The sequence below is a fragment of the Diceros bicornis genome, chromosome 37 (genome assembly GCF_020826845.1).
Source record: "Diceros bicornis minor isolate mBicDic1 chromosome 37, mDicBic1.mat.cur, whole genome shotgun sequence".
Classification (NCBI taxonomy): Eukaryota; Metazoa; Chordata; class Mammalia; order Perissodactyla; family Rhinocerotidae; genus Diceros; species Diceros bicornis.
This window is the reverse complement of record NC_080776.1, coordinates 501,847-522,632: the sequence shown is the minus strand read 5'-3', so window position 1 is coordinate 522,632 and position 20,786 is coordinate 501,847. Positions and strand designations below refer to the sequence as shown.

Below are 20,786 nucleotides of genomic sequence, written 5' to 3'. Positions count from 1 at the left end.
GCATTCTAATGTTTGTAAATTATATCTCAATTTAAAAGAATCAACAATCTTCAAAATTGTTTGACTATTTTTGGAAGAAATATTTATTGTGAAGTGTGCTGTATAAACATTTTAGTAAGCATTTGTGACTAACAGATTTCAACAATCCAGTTTGATTTCTTGATGACATTTTAGTAAAAAATTCCAAAGTGAGGAGGTTTGTCTGCATTTCAAAGTAAAATAGAAATTCAGTGATAGATATAACGCATACATAACTTTTCTCTAGGACACCTTGCACAATCACTTGTACAGCCTTAAGCTTTGGGTCAAATCAACATAATCTTAGTCATGACTTAAGGAGGCACACTGACCCATACACTTTCTCAGGGCCCCCTTGACCTCACTGTTCCTCAGACTGTAGATGAGGGGATTCAGCACAGGGGTGAAGATAGTATAGAACGCTGACACAATCTTATCGCGGTTAGCTGACCTGTAGGAGTTGGGTCTCATATAGATAAAGATGGCAGCTCCAAAAAAGAGTCCCACCACAGACATATGTGAGGAGCAGGTGCCAAAAGCCTTCTTGCGGGCCTCTCTAGAACCCATCTGGAGCACAGCAGTGAGGATGAGACCGTACGAGGTCAGGATGAGGGATAAGGGGACCACGAGCATCAACACACAGCAGATGTACATGACATACTCAAAGACAGAGGTGTCAGCACAGGCCAAACGCACCAGAGTGGGGGCCTCACAGAAGAAATGATCAGTCTCGTGTGTGCTGCAAAATGGGAAGCTCAGAGTAGCGGCAGCCTGCATGAGCCCATCAGCTGCCCCCAGGACCCACGACCCCAAAGTCATTCTCAGGCATAATTGCCAGCTCATGAGGACAGGGTATCTCAGTGGATGGCAAACAGCCACGTAGCGGTCATAGGACATGGCTGCTAAGAGGAAGCACTCACCCCCTCCCAAAGTGAGCAAGAAGAAAATCTGCAGCCCACAGCCAGCGGGGTGATGGACTTCTTGCCGGTCAAGTAGTCAGCAGCTGTCTTGGGCACAATGGTGGAAACGAGCGTCATGTCCATGAGGGAGAGTTGGCTCAACAGGAAGTACACGGCTGTGTGGAGGCGGGGGTCCTGGCGAATCAGGAGAATCATGAGGGCATTGCCCAGCAGGGAGGTAAAGGCCATTGTCAGAACCATCAGAAAGAGAAATAGGTGGGCTTCTGTGTGGTTAAAGAGCCCTAGGAGAATAAAGTCTGAGGTGGTGTTCCCATTTTCCATGACTTCAAACGGGAGTAACACTGCAAATGCATAAACAGATGAGAGAGCTTTCATCATTTGCAATGCTCTATTTGAATTATGTATTTCTTGGTAAGCACATATGTGAAAGTGATGAAATCTATTCCCAATCCTTCAGCTGACATTTTCAAAAAGTTTTAACTTGGGCCTAAAATTAATTTCAACCTTTTTTCTCATTTTCAAACTTTTCAAAATGAGTATCTCCCAGCTTTCTTGTTGATTAATTGGCATAATGAATAAAAGTTCTTGATAAAAAGTTCTTGAACATGGTGTTTGTTTGTGCTACCTGATACCAACATGAGTGGATAGAAGGAAATTATTCACATAATTTGTCATTTATATTTGTATTTGCTTTACATAATGCATAATCAGTATTTTTAGAAGCTGAATTAAATCAATGTGTTTAACTCTATAGAAGCCACATCTTGATAATGAGGATTACACATATATAACATATCAAAATTTACTGACATCCACAAAAATCAGATAATTTTTCTTGACATCGATTAATCCGGAGAGACAGTTTTACATTCCAAATAAGAGGACTTATACTCTCATGTCTAGAAACGTGAAGAACTGAGTCTGCTGATGGAAACACAGGTTAATTTGGAATTGTTAGTACATTTAGTTTGACTTTACTGAGTTATACGCTGAAACTGTAATGACCTTCTTAGAATATTTTCTCCCAATGCAATACTATAATACCAATGGCAACTTTTATTTACTGTGAATAGGCACTTTCTGTAATGAAATTGTTTTCCCTCAGAGTCACAGAAACACACTCTTTACTGTGTACAAAAGAGAAAATAAAACTTCTTATTTCTTCCCCCAACCGCAGAGATACATTAATTTATTCTTGAGTCCCAAGAGAATCTAAATCTTTAAAGGCATTTTCATCTCTGACTCTAGTTTTTTGAATAAATACAACCATAGATATAGAGATGGGGATGCTAATTCAGTCTCAGGGATATGGTGCAATCCAGTGGGATTACAGCACAGAAGGAGTTCACCTCTTCCACAGTCATTTATTTGCCTCCACTTTACATATCTATCCCATACTTGAATGCTAATCAATATGGACAAAGGCAGTGCCAAAGGCTCCCTCAATTCCTAACCTCAATGTCATTGCTCGAACACCATCATGGTACTGTCAGAATTCTACTTGAGGGCTTTAGTTGATTGTTTCAAAGTTAGGCATCATGGAAACACACTTTCTCCTTGTCAAATGTTTTTGGCGTTTGCCAAAACTATGTGATCTGCACACTCACTCATTTCTAACATGCAGCCTGTACCCCTAGTAACTGTAGGATACCCATAATTATAGCCCTTAGTTTCACTTTCCTGAAGGACCTCAAAACCCTCCTAATTAATTTCTACAACTTGAGACCTTATTATTTTCCATTATTTCCATCTCCCTTCTTGTTGAAGATAGATGAAACTCTAAACCTGTTTAAAAATCAATAGGTAATTTAGTAAATGTAGGGTGTTGGACACGTTTCTTAAACTAATTTTTGCTATCATCTTACCTATTTTTAAGTGTACTGTCAGTACAGCAGCATTAAGAATATTCACATATTTGTACAACCGTCACCCACATTAGTCCCCAGGACTTTTTTCATCTTCTCAAACTGAAACTATGTACCCATCAAATAATAACTTCAAATTCCCCTTTCTTCCCAGCCCCTGACAACCCTCATTCTACTTTCTATCTCTATAAATTTGACGACTCTAGGCAACTCAGATAAGTAGAATAGTATAGTATTTGTTTTTTTGTGACTGGCTTATTTCACTTAACATAATGTACTCAACATTCATCCATGCAGTAATGAGTCAGAATTTCTTTCCACCTTAAGACTGGATAATATTCCTTTGTATGCATATAGTACATTTTATTTATTAATTTATTTCATCTATGGTCATTTGTGTTACTTCCACTCTAGTTGTATATTTAAGTATCAATTTAATGGGATTTTTGATAACAGATGTTAATTTTTATTTTGATAAGGTAAATATATATAGCATAAAATATAGCAATTTGAGGTAAATTTTTGCTTACATAATGCAAGAGAAGTTTATATGTTTTTTTAGAGAATAATTATAACACTTTACATGAATTTGCATTTTATAAAATACACTTTCCTATTATGAACTTTCTACTTCAGGTTAAATATTTTAGCAAATGTTAAATCATTAGCTTGTCACTTTTCAATTGAGATAAGTGATATATCTATGCATTTTTTGGGTGAAATAAATATACTGTATAAAAACAATCGGTCATCATCAATGTAATGGACTAGTCAGCATGGAACAGTGTTGATTATTTAATGGAAAGTTAAACACTGCGTCAGTTAATTACATGAATATTCGATAAATATATTTTATTAAGATGGGAACATGTTTAATTATGTGTTTAATTAAAATTCCTGTCTAGCTTTTCATATTACACAGGTGAGACTATTTGCCACTGATTAGAATGTTTGTAAACCTAGGTAAAGAGGATTCTGAGGGATAAATTCTACCAAAATTGACTATAGACAAAGCGTGGTAGAAATTTAAGTTAAAGAATTAACTCATTTTGCAAATAAAATATCTGTAATGACATTAAATGGAAGAATGAAAGCCTAATTCTGAATCATGCAGAAATATGAAAATTTAATACTGTAAAAAATAAATATTTTTCTTTACTTTCTTCACCATGGCTTCAGAATGCTAAAGTTTTTCTGGTTTCAACAGTCTTTCACTTAGAATCTTGCTAAAATTGTGATATCTTTACTTTAAATCACAAAGTCATCTCTTTTGCAATGCTTCCAAAAGGCACAAATATATCCTTTCCTTTTTCTCATAGAGTAATCATAGAATATTTACAAAATTGCCTATAATTTTCCTTTCAATATTTTTCCAATCCCTTTTGCCTTCAGTTAACATTAAAACTCTAAACCTTTTTCCCAAGGATACTAGGATGATTAATCAATCAGTTCTGTAAAAAATAAAATAGTAACAGCCAAATCTTTTATTTGACTGAAGTGACAGATTATTACAAGAATTGTAACCTGATGAGTGTGTCAACTAGCATATGTTTTAGTTCTTCAGATTGTAGGATAGATAATAGAGTGGATTTTATTTGTAAAACTATATAGAGACTGTAGTATTACTGTGGATTTTCTGTAGTTTATAATTCATATGGAAAATAATAAATATTAAGAGTTTAGCATGATCTACTCACATAAGATAGCAATGATGACCCCAAAAAGGATGGCTCTGCATTCCCTCTGAGCAACATCATGATAAGGCACCTCTTTGGGTGGACAAAGCATCCTATACCCTGGCAGCATGAAACTCATTCATATCAGTCTCCAGAGTAACTTATTAAGGGGTGTGGCCTATTGAAATCTTTTGCTAAAAATACTATCTTATTAATATGCAAGAGCTGCCTAAGTCTGACCCTTGGGGTGCCAAAGATGTTTAATTTTTAGGGGTTTTAGATTCCCAGAACTTCAATATACTTCCAAATATCCTTTAAGAAAGCCATGATTCATTAAAATAAGAGAAAATCATTTACGAAGAGAAGTAAAATGTAAATAAATATCCTTGGAAAGGAATGATGGTTTAAAAATACATTAAGGAGTGAATTAACGTGATTCCAGTATTCTTGTTTCCACTTTGATAATGAGGCAAGATTAAAGAGTGTTATTGAGAGAAGATTTCTCAAAGACAGTAATTCAACTGATGAATCCCATGGTAGAATTCAGCTAATTTTCTTTTCCTTTTCGAACTTAATTTGAAAGAATCACTGTGCATTACAAATTTCAATTTGGTTATATCAATGTATATAATTTTATTTTATATGTTTGTATCTATGATAATAACAACAGTTACAGGAGATTGCATTTATTGTGCCAAGCAATTTGCAGTTTGATTCTATTTGGGCTCATTTTCATAATTATTTTATTGTTTGTACTTTATATTTTAAGTTTCTAGGCAAATCTTGGTTCTTGGCTCATTTTTTGTCACTCTTGTCACCTTGACTTGCCTAAGATACTTCTTTATAGTTATAAATGTCACATTCCTCAATTGTAAAATTAAAAAAAAAATATCCTTCTCGTGGAATAGTTGATGGGAAAAGCTGCCTCTGTTCAAATGTGAGGTATTGTAATTGCTTAATCCTGATGAGCTGTAATAACTGTCACTTTGTTTGTTTACAAGAGGAACACATCATAGATTTTAATTACCCCTCTGCCTTTGGATGTTGAATCTTATCGGAATGGCAAATCATACTTAGCTTTAGAACATAATGGACCGCCTGACTGAAATCTACATTTAAGTCAAGCTACATTATTCCCTGTGCAAACCCCAGGCTCCTTGCTAAGCACAATTAATACATCATGGACAGTTAGTAGATCAGGTTTCAAGTAAGACCTTCAGCAAGAGTATAACAGTCATTTTCAATAAATTTTCATCTTTCTTGTTCTGAATATTGCTATGCCTAAGGTGACAGATCTGTCAAAATGATGCTCTAGTAACATAGGGCTGCCACCGTCAGATGGGGGAATGGATTTTGCACAATATAGATCGAATGCTCTATGGATTCCCGGGAGACATGAGAATAAAGATCAGACAAGCTCCATGTCAGAGGCGGAAATGGACATGCCTCTCAGAACCCCATCAGGAAACTGAAATTACAGTGAATGTGGGTATTTAAACTAAGATTAATTTAAGACTATCTGTAAATATGTGGGCATACTTTAAGGAAACCAAAGAGAGGTTGTACCAGACCCCCACTTAGCAACAACAGGAAGTTTTGACTACCCCTCCTCCTGAAGGCACATGGAGTTGGAGTAGATTCCAGATTTCACATAGGCAGACTGTGTAGAAAAGATAAGAGCCCTAGCAGGTGCTTTAATCTGGCCATAGTGCGGAGCCAAGAAGCGCAGACCAGCAGGCAGGAATCAAGGCAATAAATATTACTCCGCTGTTTCCTTCCTCATTCCTGGGGAGCACACTTGGTGATTCTTGGGACACAGACTCTGAGATAGATTTAGGAATGCAGGAAGTTCATTGTGGAGTGCCCTTTAGGATCAACTCCCTTGGAATGAAGGAAGCAGAATCGGGCACAGGGAGATGTTGAACTGTGGTGCACTTACAACAAAGGCCTCAGCCAATCCAGGAGGAGCTCTGACATGTCCCTTCCAAGTTGTCTTGAAGTAGGGCTATTGGTTCCTTTTATGCCCCCACAGCAGTATTGATTAGATGTGACCAGCCCCCAGGAAGGAATCATGACCTCGGCTAGGCAGTTCTTCATCAAGAACAATGCCTTGAGAGGGACTTAGCAGAGAGTGTCTAATGCAAACATTCCTAGCAGCTGGGGGAACAAGTACATGAGTCCTGAAAGGGGGAGGTGAATCTGTGAGCACAGAATACGTACAGTTCACTCTGTGAGCTACACTTATCAGAAGTAGAAGTGAAGGGGCCCTTGCATACCATTCACACAAGTTGGCTTCCTGCAGCACAGAGCAGATGATCATGTGTTGAAGCACAGAAAACACCTAGCAAGAATGACAAGTTCAATAAAAACATGGTCTCCTTCCAGGAAAACATTAAAGGTAGTATGGAATTTGCCCACCAGGAGCATACTGGCATAAGGAGCTAAAAACATCTGCTGGTGGGCCTAGCATTTGGTTTAGAGAAACTGTTAACATGTCTCCAATAAAGGCATTAGTCTTCAACTGGGAACCTGGAACTCAATCCAAAAGAGCTTAAGGCAGATGTGATGGAAAGCAAAAAATTCCCAGATAGGTCAATGGGAGCGGTGAGGAGAGGGGCACTGCATTATAAAAGAGTGCTCCCTAGTGTCAGCTCAAACTCTGTAACCAATAGCTCTCAAAAGATCTAAGGATTTCACTTTCCCTAATGTGCTCTTGTTTTGTGATGTGGACTGAATTATGTCCCCTCAAATTCCTATGTTGAGTACCCTAACCCAAAATGGGAAACTATTTGGAGATAGAGACTTTAAAGAACTCATTAAGGCTAGATTAGATCATACAGGTAGGGCCTAGGTCTATAGAATAGTGTGCTTGTTAGAAGAAGAGAAACCAGTGGTCACCCTCACTCTCTTCACAGGCACTTAGGAAAGGCCATGTGAGGATACAGAGATAAGGCAGTCTTCTGCAAGGTGAAAAGACAGGCCTCACTGGAAATTAAATTAGCCAGCACCTTGATCTTAGATTTCCCAGCCTCCAGAAGTGTGAGAAAATAAATATCTGTAGTTTAATCCACCACATCTGTAGTACTCTGATATGGAAGCCTGAGCAACAGATGTGGTCTGGTATGACTGCAAGTCTCTTTGGAGGAAGATTTGTACATAGTGAGCACATGTAATTACTGTGGAGATGTAGAACCCTCCTTCCAGGTGCCCTGGTCTCTTTTTTATTAGATGAACTCCAGGATTGAACATCAACTTGGAAGAGAAGAAAACGTGATGGATTGTGATTTTTTTTTCCTGATGGTGCCTGGCATCAATTTTTTCTTTACTCCCCCAGTCTTTATCTTTGTCAGTTGTATAGGTTAAGCAATACTCTTAGTGGCTGCACATATATCTCTCTTTCAGAGTGCCAGACCCCATGCTCACTTCATAAAGTATGTTCACCTCATCTCTGAAGTGTTTGTAAACACTACATGCTCCATCATTTTCCTGGATCCTTTTATTCCCATTTATTTATGTAAGTTTGGTGACACAGCAGTATCTTTGACCATTGATTTTGGCCAAAACGGGCAGCTCCCTATGAACTTCTCAGTGATGCTTTTGGTCTTCTCCAGAGTACACTCTGGGTTCCCCTGGGGGTCACTGACAGCTGTCCATCCATAATAGACTGGTGAAAATGTGTCCTCTGCTCCTTGATTGTGATCTCTTATTTATCAGTTAGCCATGCATTGTTGTCTTTCCTATTATAGGTCTTTGTGATGGTTAGCTTTATACCTCAACTATAGTACCTAGTTATTGTTTATTCATATATAATGTTGTTTTTGTTTATCAGTTTTATTGAGATATAATTGATGCATAACACCATGTAAGTTTAAGATATACATTGTGATAATTTGATGAATGTATATATTCTCAAATATTTACCACAATAAGGTTGGTTAATACATCCTTCACCTCACATAAGTGCCATTTTGCTTTTCTTGCAGTGTTGAGAACATTAAAGCTCTATTCTCATAGCAACTTTCAAGTATATGGTAGAATAATTTTAATTTTAACTATAGTCACCATGCTCTAAGTTAGATAGAGGAAATATATTTCAATCAGCTAATCTTCAGGATTACTAAGGTAGTTTGGGGATGATATCTGTGAAAACCAATAGAGAAAAGTTGCAAAACAGAAATTAACTCTGTCAAACAACCAGTATGTTGCTGTGATTGTTGATATTGTTTATGTATATTTCTTAAATTTTCTTGAGATTTTAGGAGCTTACTACAAATTACTGCTTCATTTTCTTTTCTTATCAACAAGCTTATTCATTAATGTTCTTGTAAATTTTCTTCAATTTCTTATGAATATGCTACTATTACATGCAAAAGTGAAATGAAGAATTATAGCCATAATTATGAAGACCAAGGAGAAAAACGGTGATAAGCCTGCTTTTCAAAATCCAAGAAATGGTGCTAAATCCAAGAAATGGGCTTATTCATTAATGTTGTTGTAAATTTTCTTCAATTTCTTATGAATATACTCCTCTTACATGCAAAAGTAAAATGAAAAATTATAGCCATGATTATGAAGACCAAGGAGAAAAATGGTGATAAACATGCTTTTCAAACTCCAAGAAATGGGGCTACATCTATTTGAGATTTAAAAATTGATTGAAAACATTTCAAATTTTCTTGACAATTTACATTAATATAGGCCAAAACTAGAAACTAGATAAAATTCACTATATTAGATGGTTAATCTTTGTGTCACTTCACAAAACTAAATATTCTATATTAATTTCTTTATAATGAAATGGAAAAGTTTAACTCAACAACAAAACAATGTTTTCTCTTTTATTTGCTTTTTTTTTTAAATTGAGGTCACTGATTTATAACATTATGTAAATTATAGGTGTACATAATTATATTTTGGCTTCTGTATAGACTGAATTGTGTTCACTACAAAATTCTTGTTTCCATCTGTCACCATACGTATGTGCCCCTTTACCCCTTTTGCCCTCTCCCCATTACCCTTCTCCCCAATAGCCACCAATCAGTTTTCTGCAAGTATACATTTGTTTATCTTCCATATAAGAGTGAAATCATATACTATTTGTCTTTCTCTGTCTGAGTTATTTCACTTAGCATGATACCCTCAAGGTCCATCCAGGTTGTCACAAATGGCACAATATAATTTTTTACAGCTAAGTAGTATTCCATCATATATATATATATACACACATATATAGATATATACACACACACATCTTTATGCATTCATCCATTGATGGGCGCTTACATTGCTCCCAAGTCTTGGCTATTGTGAATAATGCAGCAATGAACATAGGGGTTCATAAGTCTCTTTGGATTGTTGATTCCAAGTTTTTTGGATAAATACTCAGTAGTGGGACAGCTGGGTCACAGGGTATTTCTATTTCTAATTTTGCGTCTGTGTGTGAGGAAGATTGTCCCTGAGCTAATATCTGTTGCCAATCTTCCTCTTTTTGCTTGAGGAAGATTGTTTGTGAGCTAACATCTGTGCCAATCTTCCTCTATTTTATATATGGAATGCCACCACAGCATGGCTTGATGAGCAGTAGGTCTGCCCCCGGGATCTGAATCCACAAACCACAGGCTACCAAAGCAGAGCACGTGAACTTCCCCACTGCATCACCGGACTGGCCCCTATTTTTAATTTTTTTGAGAGATCTCCATACTGTCTTGCATAGTGGCCGCACTACATTGTATTCCCACCAGCAGTGCATGGGGGTTCCCTTTTCTCCACATCCTCTCCAACACTTGTTATTTCTTATCATTTTAATAATAGCCATTCTGACAGTGTGAGGTGATATCTCATTGTAGTTTTGATTTACATTTCCCTAATAATTAATGAAACTGAACATCCTTTTACGTGTCTGTTGGCCATATGTATGTCTTCTTTGGAGAAATGTCTGTTCAGATCTTTTGCCCATTTTTTAATTGAATTGTTAGTTTTTTTGTTGTTGAGATGTAAGATTTCTTTATATATTTTGGATATTAACTTCTTATTACATATATGGTTTGCAAAACTCTTCTCCTAATTGTTAGGTGTTCTTTTCATTTTGTTGATGATTTCCTTTGCTATGCAGAAGCTTTTTAGTTTGATGTAGTGCCACGTGTTTTTTCTATTGTTTCCCTTGCCTGGTGAAATATCGTACTTGAAAATATGCTGCTAAGAGTGATGTTGAAGAGCGTACTGCCTATGTTTTCTTCTAGAATTTTCATCGGTTCAGGTCTTACATTCAAGTCTTTAATCCATTTTGAGTTAATTTTTGGTATGATGTAAGATAACGGTCTACTTTTATCCTTTTGCATGTGGCTGTCTAGTTTTCTGAACACCATTTATTGAAGCGATTTTCCTCTCTCCATTGTATGTTCTTGGTTTCCTTGCCAAAAATTAGCTATCTATAGATATCTGGGTTTATTTCTGGGCTCTCAATTCTGTTCCACTGATCTTTATGTCTGTTTTTGTGCCAGTACCATTCTGTTTTGATTCCGATAGCTTTTTATTATATTTTGGAATCAGGGAGTGTGATACCTCCAGCATTGTTCTTTTGTCTCAGGATTCCTTTTGCTATTTGGGATCTTTTGTTGATCCATATAAATTTTGGGATTCTTTGTTCTATTTCTGTGAAAATTGTCATTGGAACTTGATAGGGATAGCATTGAATCTGTAGATTATTTTGGGGATTATGGACATTTTAACTGTGTTAATTCTTCTAGTCCAAGAGCATGGAATGTCTTTCCATTTCTTTGTCTCTTCTATTTCTTTCAACCATATTTTATAGTTGAAAACTGTACAGGACCTTCACCTCTTTGGTTAATTCTTCATGTGTTTGTGAGGAATATTGGCCCTGAGGTAATACCTGTTGCCAATCTTCCTCTTTTTGCTTGAGGAAGTTTGTCCGTGAGCTAACATCTGTGCCAGTCTTCCTCTATTTTATATATGGGATGCCACCACAGCAAGGCGTGATGAGCGGTGTATATGTCTGTCCCCGAGATGCGAATCTGGGAGCCCTGGGTTTTGGTTAGGTTTATTCCGAGACATTTTATGTTTTTGTTGCAATTATAAATGGGCTTGTATTCTTAATTTATCTTTCTGCTGCTTTGTTGTTAGTGTATAAAAACACAACTGATTTTTGTATGTTGATTTTGTATCCTGCAACTTTACTGTATTCATTTATTATTTCTAAAAGTCTTTTTGTGGATTCTTTAGAGTTTTCTATGTATAATATCATGTCCTCTGCAAATACTGACAGTTTCACTTCTTCTTTTCCAATTTGGATCCCTTTTATTTCTTTTTCTTCCCTGAATGCCCTGGCTAGGACTTCCAATACTATGTTAAATAAGAGTGGTGAAAATAGGCATGTTGTCTGGTCCTTGTTCTTAGAGGGATAGCTTTCAGTTTTTCTCCATTGGAAATGATATAAGCTGTGGGTTTGTCATATATGGCCTTTATTACATTGAGGTACTTTCCTTCTATACCCATTTTATTAAAGGTTTTTATCATAAATGGATGCTGCATCCTGTCAAATGCTTTCTGTGCATCTATCGAGGTGATCATGTGATTTTTATTCTTCATTTTGCTAATATGGTGTATCACATTGATTGATTTTCTGATGTTGAACATCCCTGCATCCTTGGAATAAACCCCGCTTGATCATGGTGTATGATCTTTCTAATGTATTGTTGAATTTGATTTGCTGGTATTATGTTGATGATTTTTGCATTGATGTTCATCAGTGAAGTTGGCCTGTAATTTTCTTTTTTTGTGTTCTCCTTGACTGGTTTTGGTATCAGGGTAATGTTGGCTTCATAGAATGAGTTAGGAATATTCCCCTCCTCTTCAATTTTTTTGATGATTTTGAGAAGTATAGGTTTTACAGCTTCTTTGAGTCTGTGTTTGAATACTCCAAGGAAGCTCTCTGGTCCCAGGCTTTTATTTTTGGGAGGTTTTTGATTACTACTTCAATCTCTTTACTGGTGATTTGTCTATTCAAATTCTCTGTTTCTTCTTGCTTCAGTATTGGAAGGTTGTATGATTCTAAGAATTTATCTATTTCTTCAAGATTATCCAATTTGTTGATGCATAGGTTTTTGTAGTATTCTCTTATTCTTTTATGTTTCTGAGGTGTCAGTTGTAACTTCTCCTATTTCATTTCTGATTTTATTTATTCGAGCCTCCTCTTTCCTTTTCTTGGTGAATCTAATTGAAATTTTGTCAATTTTGTTTATCTTTTCAAAGAACCAGCTCTTCATTTCATTAGCTTTTTCTGTTGTTTTTTTAGTCAATAATTCATTTATTTGTGCTTTGATTTTTATTATACCCTTCCTTCTACTGATTCTGTGCTTTGTTTTTCTTCTTCCAGTTCCTTTATGTGCACTTTTAGATTGTTTATTTGAGATTTTTCTTGTTTGTTGATGTAAGCCTGTATTGCTATAAATTTCCCTCTTAGAACCGCTTTTGCTGTGTCCTATAAATTTTGGCATGTTGTATTTTCATTTTCATTTGTCTCCAGGTTTTTTTTTTTATTTCTCTTTTGATTTCTTCATTGACCCAGTCGTTGTTCAGTAACATCTTGTTTAATCTCCACATATTTGTGATTTTTCCGATTTTCTTCCTGTAGTTGATTTCTAATTTCATACCATTGTGGTCAGACAAAATGCTCGGTATTATTTCAATCATTTTAAATTTATTAGGACTTGTTTTGTGATCCTAATATGTGGCCTAATATGTGTTCTATCCAGGATAATGTTCCATGTATATTTGCAAATTATGTGTATTCTGCAGTTTTTGGATGGAATGTTCTGTATATATCTGGTAAGTCCCTCTGGTCTATTGTGTCATTTAAGGCCAATGTTACCTTATTGATCTTCTGTTAGGATGATTTATCCATTGATGTAAGTGGAGTGTTAAAATCCCCTATTATTATTCTGTTGCTATCTATTTCTCCTTTTATGTGTGCTAATAATTGCTTTATATATTTAGGTGCTCCTATGTTGTGTGCATAAATATTTGCAAGTGTTATATCCCCCCATTGGATTGTCCTATTTATCTTTATGTAGTGCCCTTTTTGTATCTTATTACAGTTTATGTTTAGAGTCTATTGTGTCTGATGTAAGTATTGCTACCCTAGCTTTCTTTATCATTGCCATTTGCATGGAGTATCTTTTTCCATCCCTTCACTTTCAGTTTGTGAGTGTCATTAAGTTTGAAGTGTGTCTCTTGCATCTAGTATATATATTGGTCTTGTTGTTTTTATCCAATCAGCCACCCTACTCCTTTTGATTGGATGATTTAGTCCACTGACATTTAAAGTAGCTGTTGGTAAGAATGCAATTATTGTTATCTTGTTACTTTTTCTCCGGGTGTTTTACTGGTCCTTCTCTGTTCCTTTCTTCTTCTCTTGCTCTCTTCCCTTGTGGTTTGATGACTTTCTTTAGTGTTATATTTGAGTTCCTTTCTTTCAATTTTTTGTGTATTTGTTATAGGTTTCTGGTTTGTGATTACCATGAGGTTCATATATAATAACCTACATATACAGCAATCTATAATAAGTTGATGGCCTCTTTAGTTTGACCTCTTGCTAAAAGCTCTACTCTTTTACTGCCCATCTCCCACATTTTGAGTTTTTGATATCATATCAAACCTCTTGTTTTATGTGTGTGTATCCACTACCTTCTTATCATGGAAATAGATAATTTTAGTACTTTTGTCTTTTGACCTTCATATTAGCTTCACAGGCAGTTGATCTGCTTCCTTTAGTGTATATTTGTCTTTACCAGTGATTTTACTTATTTTGTTTCATAATTTTATTATTCCTATTTGTGGTCTTCTCTTTTTCTCTTAATAAGTCCCTTTAGCATTTCTTGTAAGGGTAGTTTCTTGGTGATGAACTCCTTTAATTATTGCTTCTCTGGGAAACTCTATCTCTCCTTCCATTCTGAATGAGAACACTGTGGGAAAGTGTTTTTGGCTGTAGACTATTTATGTCCATCACTTTAAACATCATTCCACTCCCTTATAGCCTATAAGGTTCCTGCTGATATGTCAGCTGATAGCCTTATGGGATTTCCTTTGTACATAACTGTAGTCTTTCTCTTGTGGCTTTTAGGATTCTTTCTTTATCTTTAATTTTTGACATTTTAATTATAATGTGCCTTGGTGTGGACCTCTGTGAGTTTATCTTGTTTGGTGTTCTCTGCGCTTCTTGTAACTAGATGTCTGTTTCCGTCCTTAGGTTAGGAAAGTTTTCAGCTATTATTTCTTCAAATAGTTTCTCTGCCCCTTTGTCTCTCTCTTTTTCTTCTTGGACATCTGTAGTATGGATGATAGTGCACGTAGTGTTGTCCCAGAGGTCCCCTAGACTGGCTTTTTTCTTTTTAATTCTTTTTCCTTTTATCTCTTCAGCTTGGATGCTTCCTCTCTTCTTTCATCCACCTCGCTAATCCATTCTTTGGTATCATATACTCTGCTATTGAGTCCCTCTAGTGATTTTTTCATTTCCAGTATTGTGTTCTTCATTTCTGATTCGTTCTTTTTTATATTTTCCAATTCTTTGTTCAAGTTCACACTAAGTTCATCCATTCTTCTCCCAAGAACAGTGAGCATGCTTATGACTATTAGTTTGTTGTTTTTTGTCAGGCAGATTGTTTATCTCTGTTTCTTTTAGTTCTTTTTCTGAAGTTTTGTCCTCTTACCCTACTTGGAATATATTCCTTTGTCTCCTCGTTTTGCTTCTTTTGTGTTCTCATTTTTACACATATGAATATATCAATCACTGAAATTTTGACATTGAACATATTAGATACTAAGGAATGATAATTACCTGTTTTAGACTAGATCATGGTATAATAATCATGTTTAAAGGGCCCATATTGTTAGAGATATGTATATAAATATAGATGCAAGCATGTGATGTATGGAGTTTACTTTAAAATATATAATGAGAGATGGCATCAAGATGGCAGCGTAAGTGGACTCTGAACTCACCTCATCCTATGGGCACAACAAATTTACAACTATTCTTGGAATAGTTATCCCTGAGAGAGAACTTAAACCTTGGTAAAAATCACCCCCACAACAAGGAACAGTGCTGACTAAGGTGGAAGAGGCAGAAAATCTTTTCTGGAGAGAAAAATGCCACCTTCAAGCCATGACACATCACAGCCAGGAGCAATCTTAAGATACAAAGCCTTCTGTGGCAGAGTTGGGGATCTGAGCAGGGGAGAATCACCACAATAAGTAGCTTTTGGATTCAGCACCACTAAGACAAGTGTCACACTCTCCATCTTTGCTGGTTATTAACTACAATGGAGAGTACCCCTGGAAAAGCTATAGGACATAAAGGGAAGAAAAGCCTGCTCTTAAAGGCCCCCCACACAAATTCAGCCACTTTGGAAAGCAACCTAAAATCATCAGAGAGAAAGATTCACAGTCCTTAGGTGAAAAGAGGCTCACCTGATAGGCTCTGGGTGCATCTTGGTGAGAGGTGAGCCCTCCCCAGGGACTGAGACATTGGGGACAGCCATTATTGTGACCCAGTAGAGGTAAGCTGACACAGATGCTGGCAGATGCTTTTGGCATTCTTCCCGTGGCCTCCTAGTGCAGGAGTCTGTCCCAAACACTAGAGAACTGACTTAATCCAGCTCAGCCAGGGCAGGCAGCCTGCCCTAGGGACTGGTACCACCCAATAGCAAGACCTCTGGCAACTTTTGGGCCCACATATGTGTGGTGTCTTGAACCTCTGCAGCTGGCTGGGTTTGCCTCTGCAGGGCACAGCATGTGTGAGGGGTGGGCCTGCACTGGTGGAGTGTGTGGGGCCTCTCCAGTGGGGCAATTGGGTCCATGTCAGTGGCTCAGGGTGTGCACGGGTCAGGACTGTGTTGACAGGGTGTGTGGCCCTGCAGGTGATGGGCTTGTCAGCTGCAGCAGACCTGTGTTTCTCATACAGCCACATAGGGAATTGCTCCCACTTTCCAAAGCCTGAAACAATGGGTGATCCCATTCCTGGGCCTAGCCCTAGTCAGCTGCAATCCTCAGACACCTGACTAACAGCCTGGCAGGACAGAGACTTACAACATTTGTAAGTCTCTGAAGCTAGTAACAAGTCACACTGGTGGCCTAGTCACTTAACAGAAAAACTGCAATAGGAATGTGCTATTAGACCTTGCAGCCATCTGTGCTGGGGATCTCCATGCCCAATATAGTGACTGAAAGGTCCATAGCAACCACACACAGCTGAGCATTACAATCAGCTGGCCAGGGGGACAGCCTAGATTTCCCAGGCACCTGCAGCAAGAGCAACCCTGCCACAACAGACAGACACATGTAGCTGACACCGGGAACACTCTTGGAACATTTGGAACTGGTGACAAGAGGGAAGCACAATTGTGGGCCTCATAAGGCATCTCTTACATAAGGCCACCTCTCCAAGATTGGGAGATATAGCTGACCTACCTAATACACAGAAATATGTACCGACAAAGAGGTAAAATGAGGAGGCAAAGGAATATGCTGCAAGTAAGGGAATAGGCCAATGCTATTTTACTTATTTCCTGACTCAAATTGTTCCAGCCTTTGCCACTGGGAGCTTTAATGAACTCCTGTATGCCTTTGACATACAGCAAACAGTTTTTTAAATGCATATTTAATTTCTGGAATCACAAAGTCTTCCAAGTTTATGTGTATATGTCTATCTACAATCATAGAATCAGCCACTTCTACAAGGAATTGTGATTCCTTTTACTGGAAAATTGTATTAGAAATGAAAGTTTAGACACTAGATGCATTGTTGCCACTGTGGGGTGTCACAGCTTCCAGGCTCTTTCAACTGACAGAGCAAGGAAATGAAGGTGTGTATACCAAGAGATGTATGTGAACTTATCTAAAAGGGCTTCCATATGTAACAATGTGTATATGCCTTATGTTAACATGAATTTGTAATGAAAAGATATATATTAAATTCTATTTTATTAACATGTGTGTCATTCTAGTCTGTTCCCCTTGCTTATTTGTAAGTTTTCCTGCTCACATTGTGAAAACTGGTTCAACCATCGACCATCCATTTACTTTATTGCTCAATCCAGTATTCATTTACAGCAGTATGAGAATTGTTAACCTGTAGACCTGTGGGAACAAACTTCATCACTAGAGTATGTGGCTATATGAAGTTCCTTTTGCCTTTAGTGTTACAGACTCTATTCATTTCCAAAGTTACTCAGGTCAACACCTTACTCTACATCCAGTTCAGTGAAGTTATTTCATAAATTTGTCATTGAGGTAGATTCTCTTGTCACAGTCTGCATACCTTTTTGGATATACTGATGCCTTAAATGATCTTTTTTAAAGTTGGTATACATTTAGGTTACCCTTTGATCTTCAAAATTTTGTGAGTTTTTGAAAAGTGCATAATGTCATGTAGCCAATATTAACAAAAGAGGATATTTGCCACCTTAGAAATTCTCCTATTCTTCTTTTTAAAACTATTTTATTGAGGTAATAATTGATTATAACATTGTGAAATTTCAGATGTAGATTATTATATCACTTTCTCTATAGACTGCATTGTGCTCACCGTCAATAGTCTAGTTTTTATCCATCACCATACATATGTGTCTCTTTACCCCTTTCACTCGCCACCCACCCACTTCCACACTGGTAACCACTACTCTGTTCTCTTTATCCATGTGTTTGTTTATCTTCCACATATTAGTGAAATCATATGGCGTTTGTCTTTCACTGTCTGGCTTATTTCACTTAATATAATACCCTCAAGATCCATACATGTCATTGCTAATGGGACAGTTTTGTCTTTTTTATGTCTGAGTAGTATTCCATCCTATATATATCTACCACATCTTTATCCACTCATCATTTGATGGGCACTCAGATTGCTTCCATGTTTTGACTACTGTGCTGCAATGAACATAGGGGTGCATAGATCTCTTTGTATTGTTGATTTTATGTTATTTGGAGAAATATCCAGTAGTGGGATAGCTGGATCACATGGTAATTCTATTTTTAATTTTTCAAGTAATCTCCATGTTTTCTATAGTGGCTGCACCAGTTTGCATTCCCACTAGCAGTGCATGAGGGTTCCCTTTTCTCCACATCCTCTCTAACATTTGTTATTTTTTTGTCTCTTAATTATAGCCCTTCTGACAGGTGTATGATGATATCTTATTATAGTTTTGATTAGCATTTCCTAAATAATTAGTGATTTTGAACATTTTTTCATGTGCCTGTTGGCCATCTGTATATCTTCTTTGGAAAAATGTCTGTTCATGTCATCTGCCCTTTTTTTGATGGGGTTGTTTGGTTTTTTGCTGTTGAGTTGTGTGAGTTCTTTATATATTTTGGAAATTAATGCTTTGTCAGATATATGATTTTTAAATATTTTCTCTCAGTTGGTGGGTTGTCTTTTCATTTTGTTCAATTTTTTTTTGTCTTGCAGAATATTTTTAGTCTGTTGTAGTCCCATTTGTTTATTTTTTCTTTTGTTTTCCTTGTCTGAGTAGACATGATATTCAAAAAGATGCTGCTAAGACCAATGTCAAAAAGCCTACTGCCTATATTTTCTTCTAGGAGTTTTATGGTTTCAGGTCTTACATTCAAGTCTTTAATCCATTTTGAGTTAATTTTTGTGTATAGTTTAAGATAATGGTCTACTTTCATTCTTTTGCAAGTGCCTGTCTAGTTTTCCCAAAACCATTTATTGAAGAGACTTTCCTTTCTCCACTGTGTGTTCTTGGCTCCTTTGTTAAAGATTAGCTGTCCATAGAAGTGTGGTTTCATTTCTGGGATTTCAATTCTGTTCCATTGATCTGTGTGTTTTTTTTTTTGTTTTTTTTGTTTTTTTTTTGTGCTAATACCATGCTGCTTTGATTCCTGTAGTTTTGTGGTATATTTTAAAGTCAAGGATTGTGATGCCTCCAGCTTTGTTCTTTTTCCTCATGATTGCTTTGGCTTTTTTGGGTCATTTGTTGTTCAATATAAATTTTAGGATTCTTTGTTCTATTTCTGTGAAAAATGTTGGGATTCTGATTGGGATTGCATTGAATCTGTAGATTGCTTTAGGTAATATGGACATTTTAACTATGTTTATTCTTTCAAACCATGAGCATAGAATATCTTTCCATTTCCTTATATCTTCTTTGATTTCTTTCAACAATATTTTATAGTTTTCAGTGTACAAGTCTTTCATCTCCTTGATTAAGTTTATTCCTATGTATTTAATACTTTTTGTTGTGATTGTAAATGGGATTGTATTCTTGGCTTCTCTGTCTCCTAGTTTGTTATTAGTGTCTAGAAATGCAACTGATGTTTGTAAGTTTATTTTGTACCCTACAACTTGGCTGTAGTTGATTATTTCTAATAGTTTTCTGGTGGATTCTTTAAGGGTTTCTACATATAGAATAATGTCATCATCAAACAGTGAGAGTTTTACCTCTTCTTTTCCAACTTGGATACATTTTATTTCTGTTTCTTCCATAAATAATCTGGCTAAAACCTCCAATACTATGTTGAATAGGAATGGTGAGAGTGGGCACTCTTGTCTTGCTCTTGTTCTCAGAGGGATGACTTTCAGTTTTTCACTGTTAAGTATGATGTTGGACATGGGTTTGTCATACACGGCCTTTATTATGTTGAGGTACTTTCTTCTAAATCCATTTTATTGAGAGTTTTCATCATAAATGGATGGTAGATCTTGTCAAATGGTTTCTCTGCATCTATTGAGATGATCTTACTATTTTTATTCCTCATTCTGTTAATGTGGTGTATCACATTGTTTGAGTTGCTGATGTTGAACAATCTCTGCATCCCTGATATAAATCCTACTTGATTATGGTGTGTGATCCGTTTCACGCATTGCTTTATTTGGTTTGCTAATATTTTGTTGAAGATTTTTGCATCTATGTTCATCACTGATACTGGCCTATAATTTACCTTTTTGGTGTTGTCCTTGTCTGTTTTTGGTATCAGGGTAAGGTTGGCCTTGTAGAATCTGTTAAGAAGTGTTTCATCTTCTTCAGATTTTTGAAGTAGTTTGAGAAGGACAGGTAATATATCTTTGAATGTTTGGTAGAATTCTCCAGAGAAGCTATCTGGTTTTGGACTTTTGTTTTTTGGGAGGTTTTGGATTATTGTCTCAATCTTTTTACTTCTGATTGGTCTTTTCAGATTCTTATTTCATCTTGTTTCAGTTTTGGGAGATTGTATGAGTCTAACAATTTATCTATTTCTTCCAAGTTATCCAATTTGTTGGCATATAGTTTTTCATA

At 36.5% G+C, this 20,786-nt stretch overlaps 1 protein-coding gene across 1 annotated transcript; it reads right to left on the bottom strand.

The window, feature by feature from the left end:
• Positions 1 to 321: 321 nt before the first annotated feature.
• On the bottom strand, positions 322 to 1,259 carry LOC131398983 (olfactory receptor 2T8-like). The gene is given in 2 exon segments (XM_058532875.1): positions 322 to 986; positions 989 to 1,259. Coding segments are annotated over 2 exon segments (936 nt in total).
• Positions 1,260 to 20,786: the final 19,527 nt, after the last annotated feature.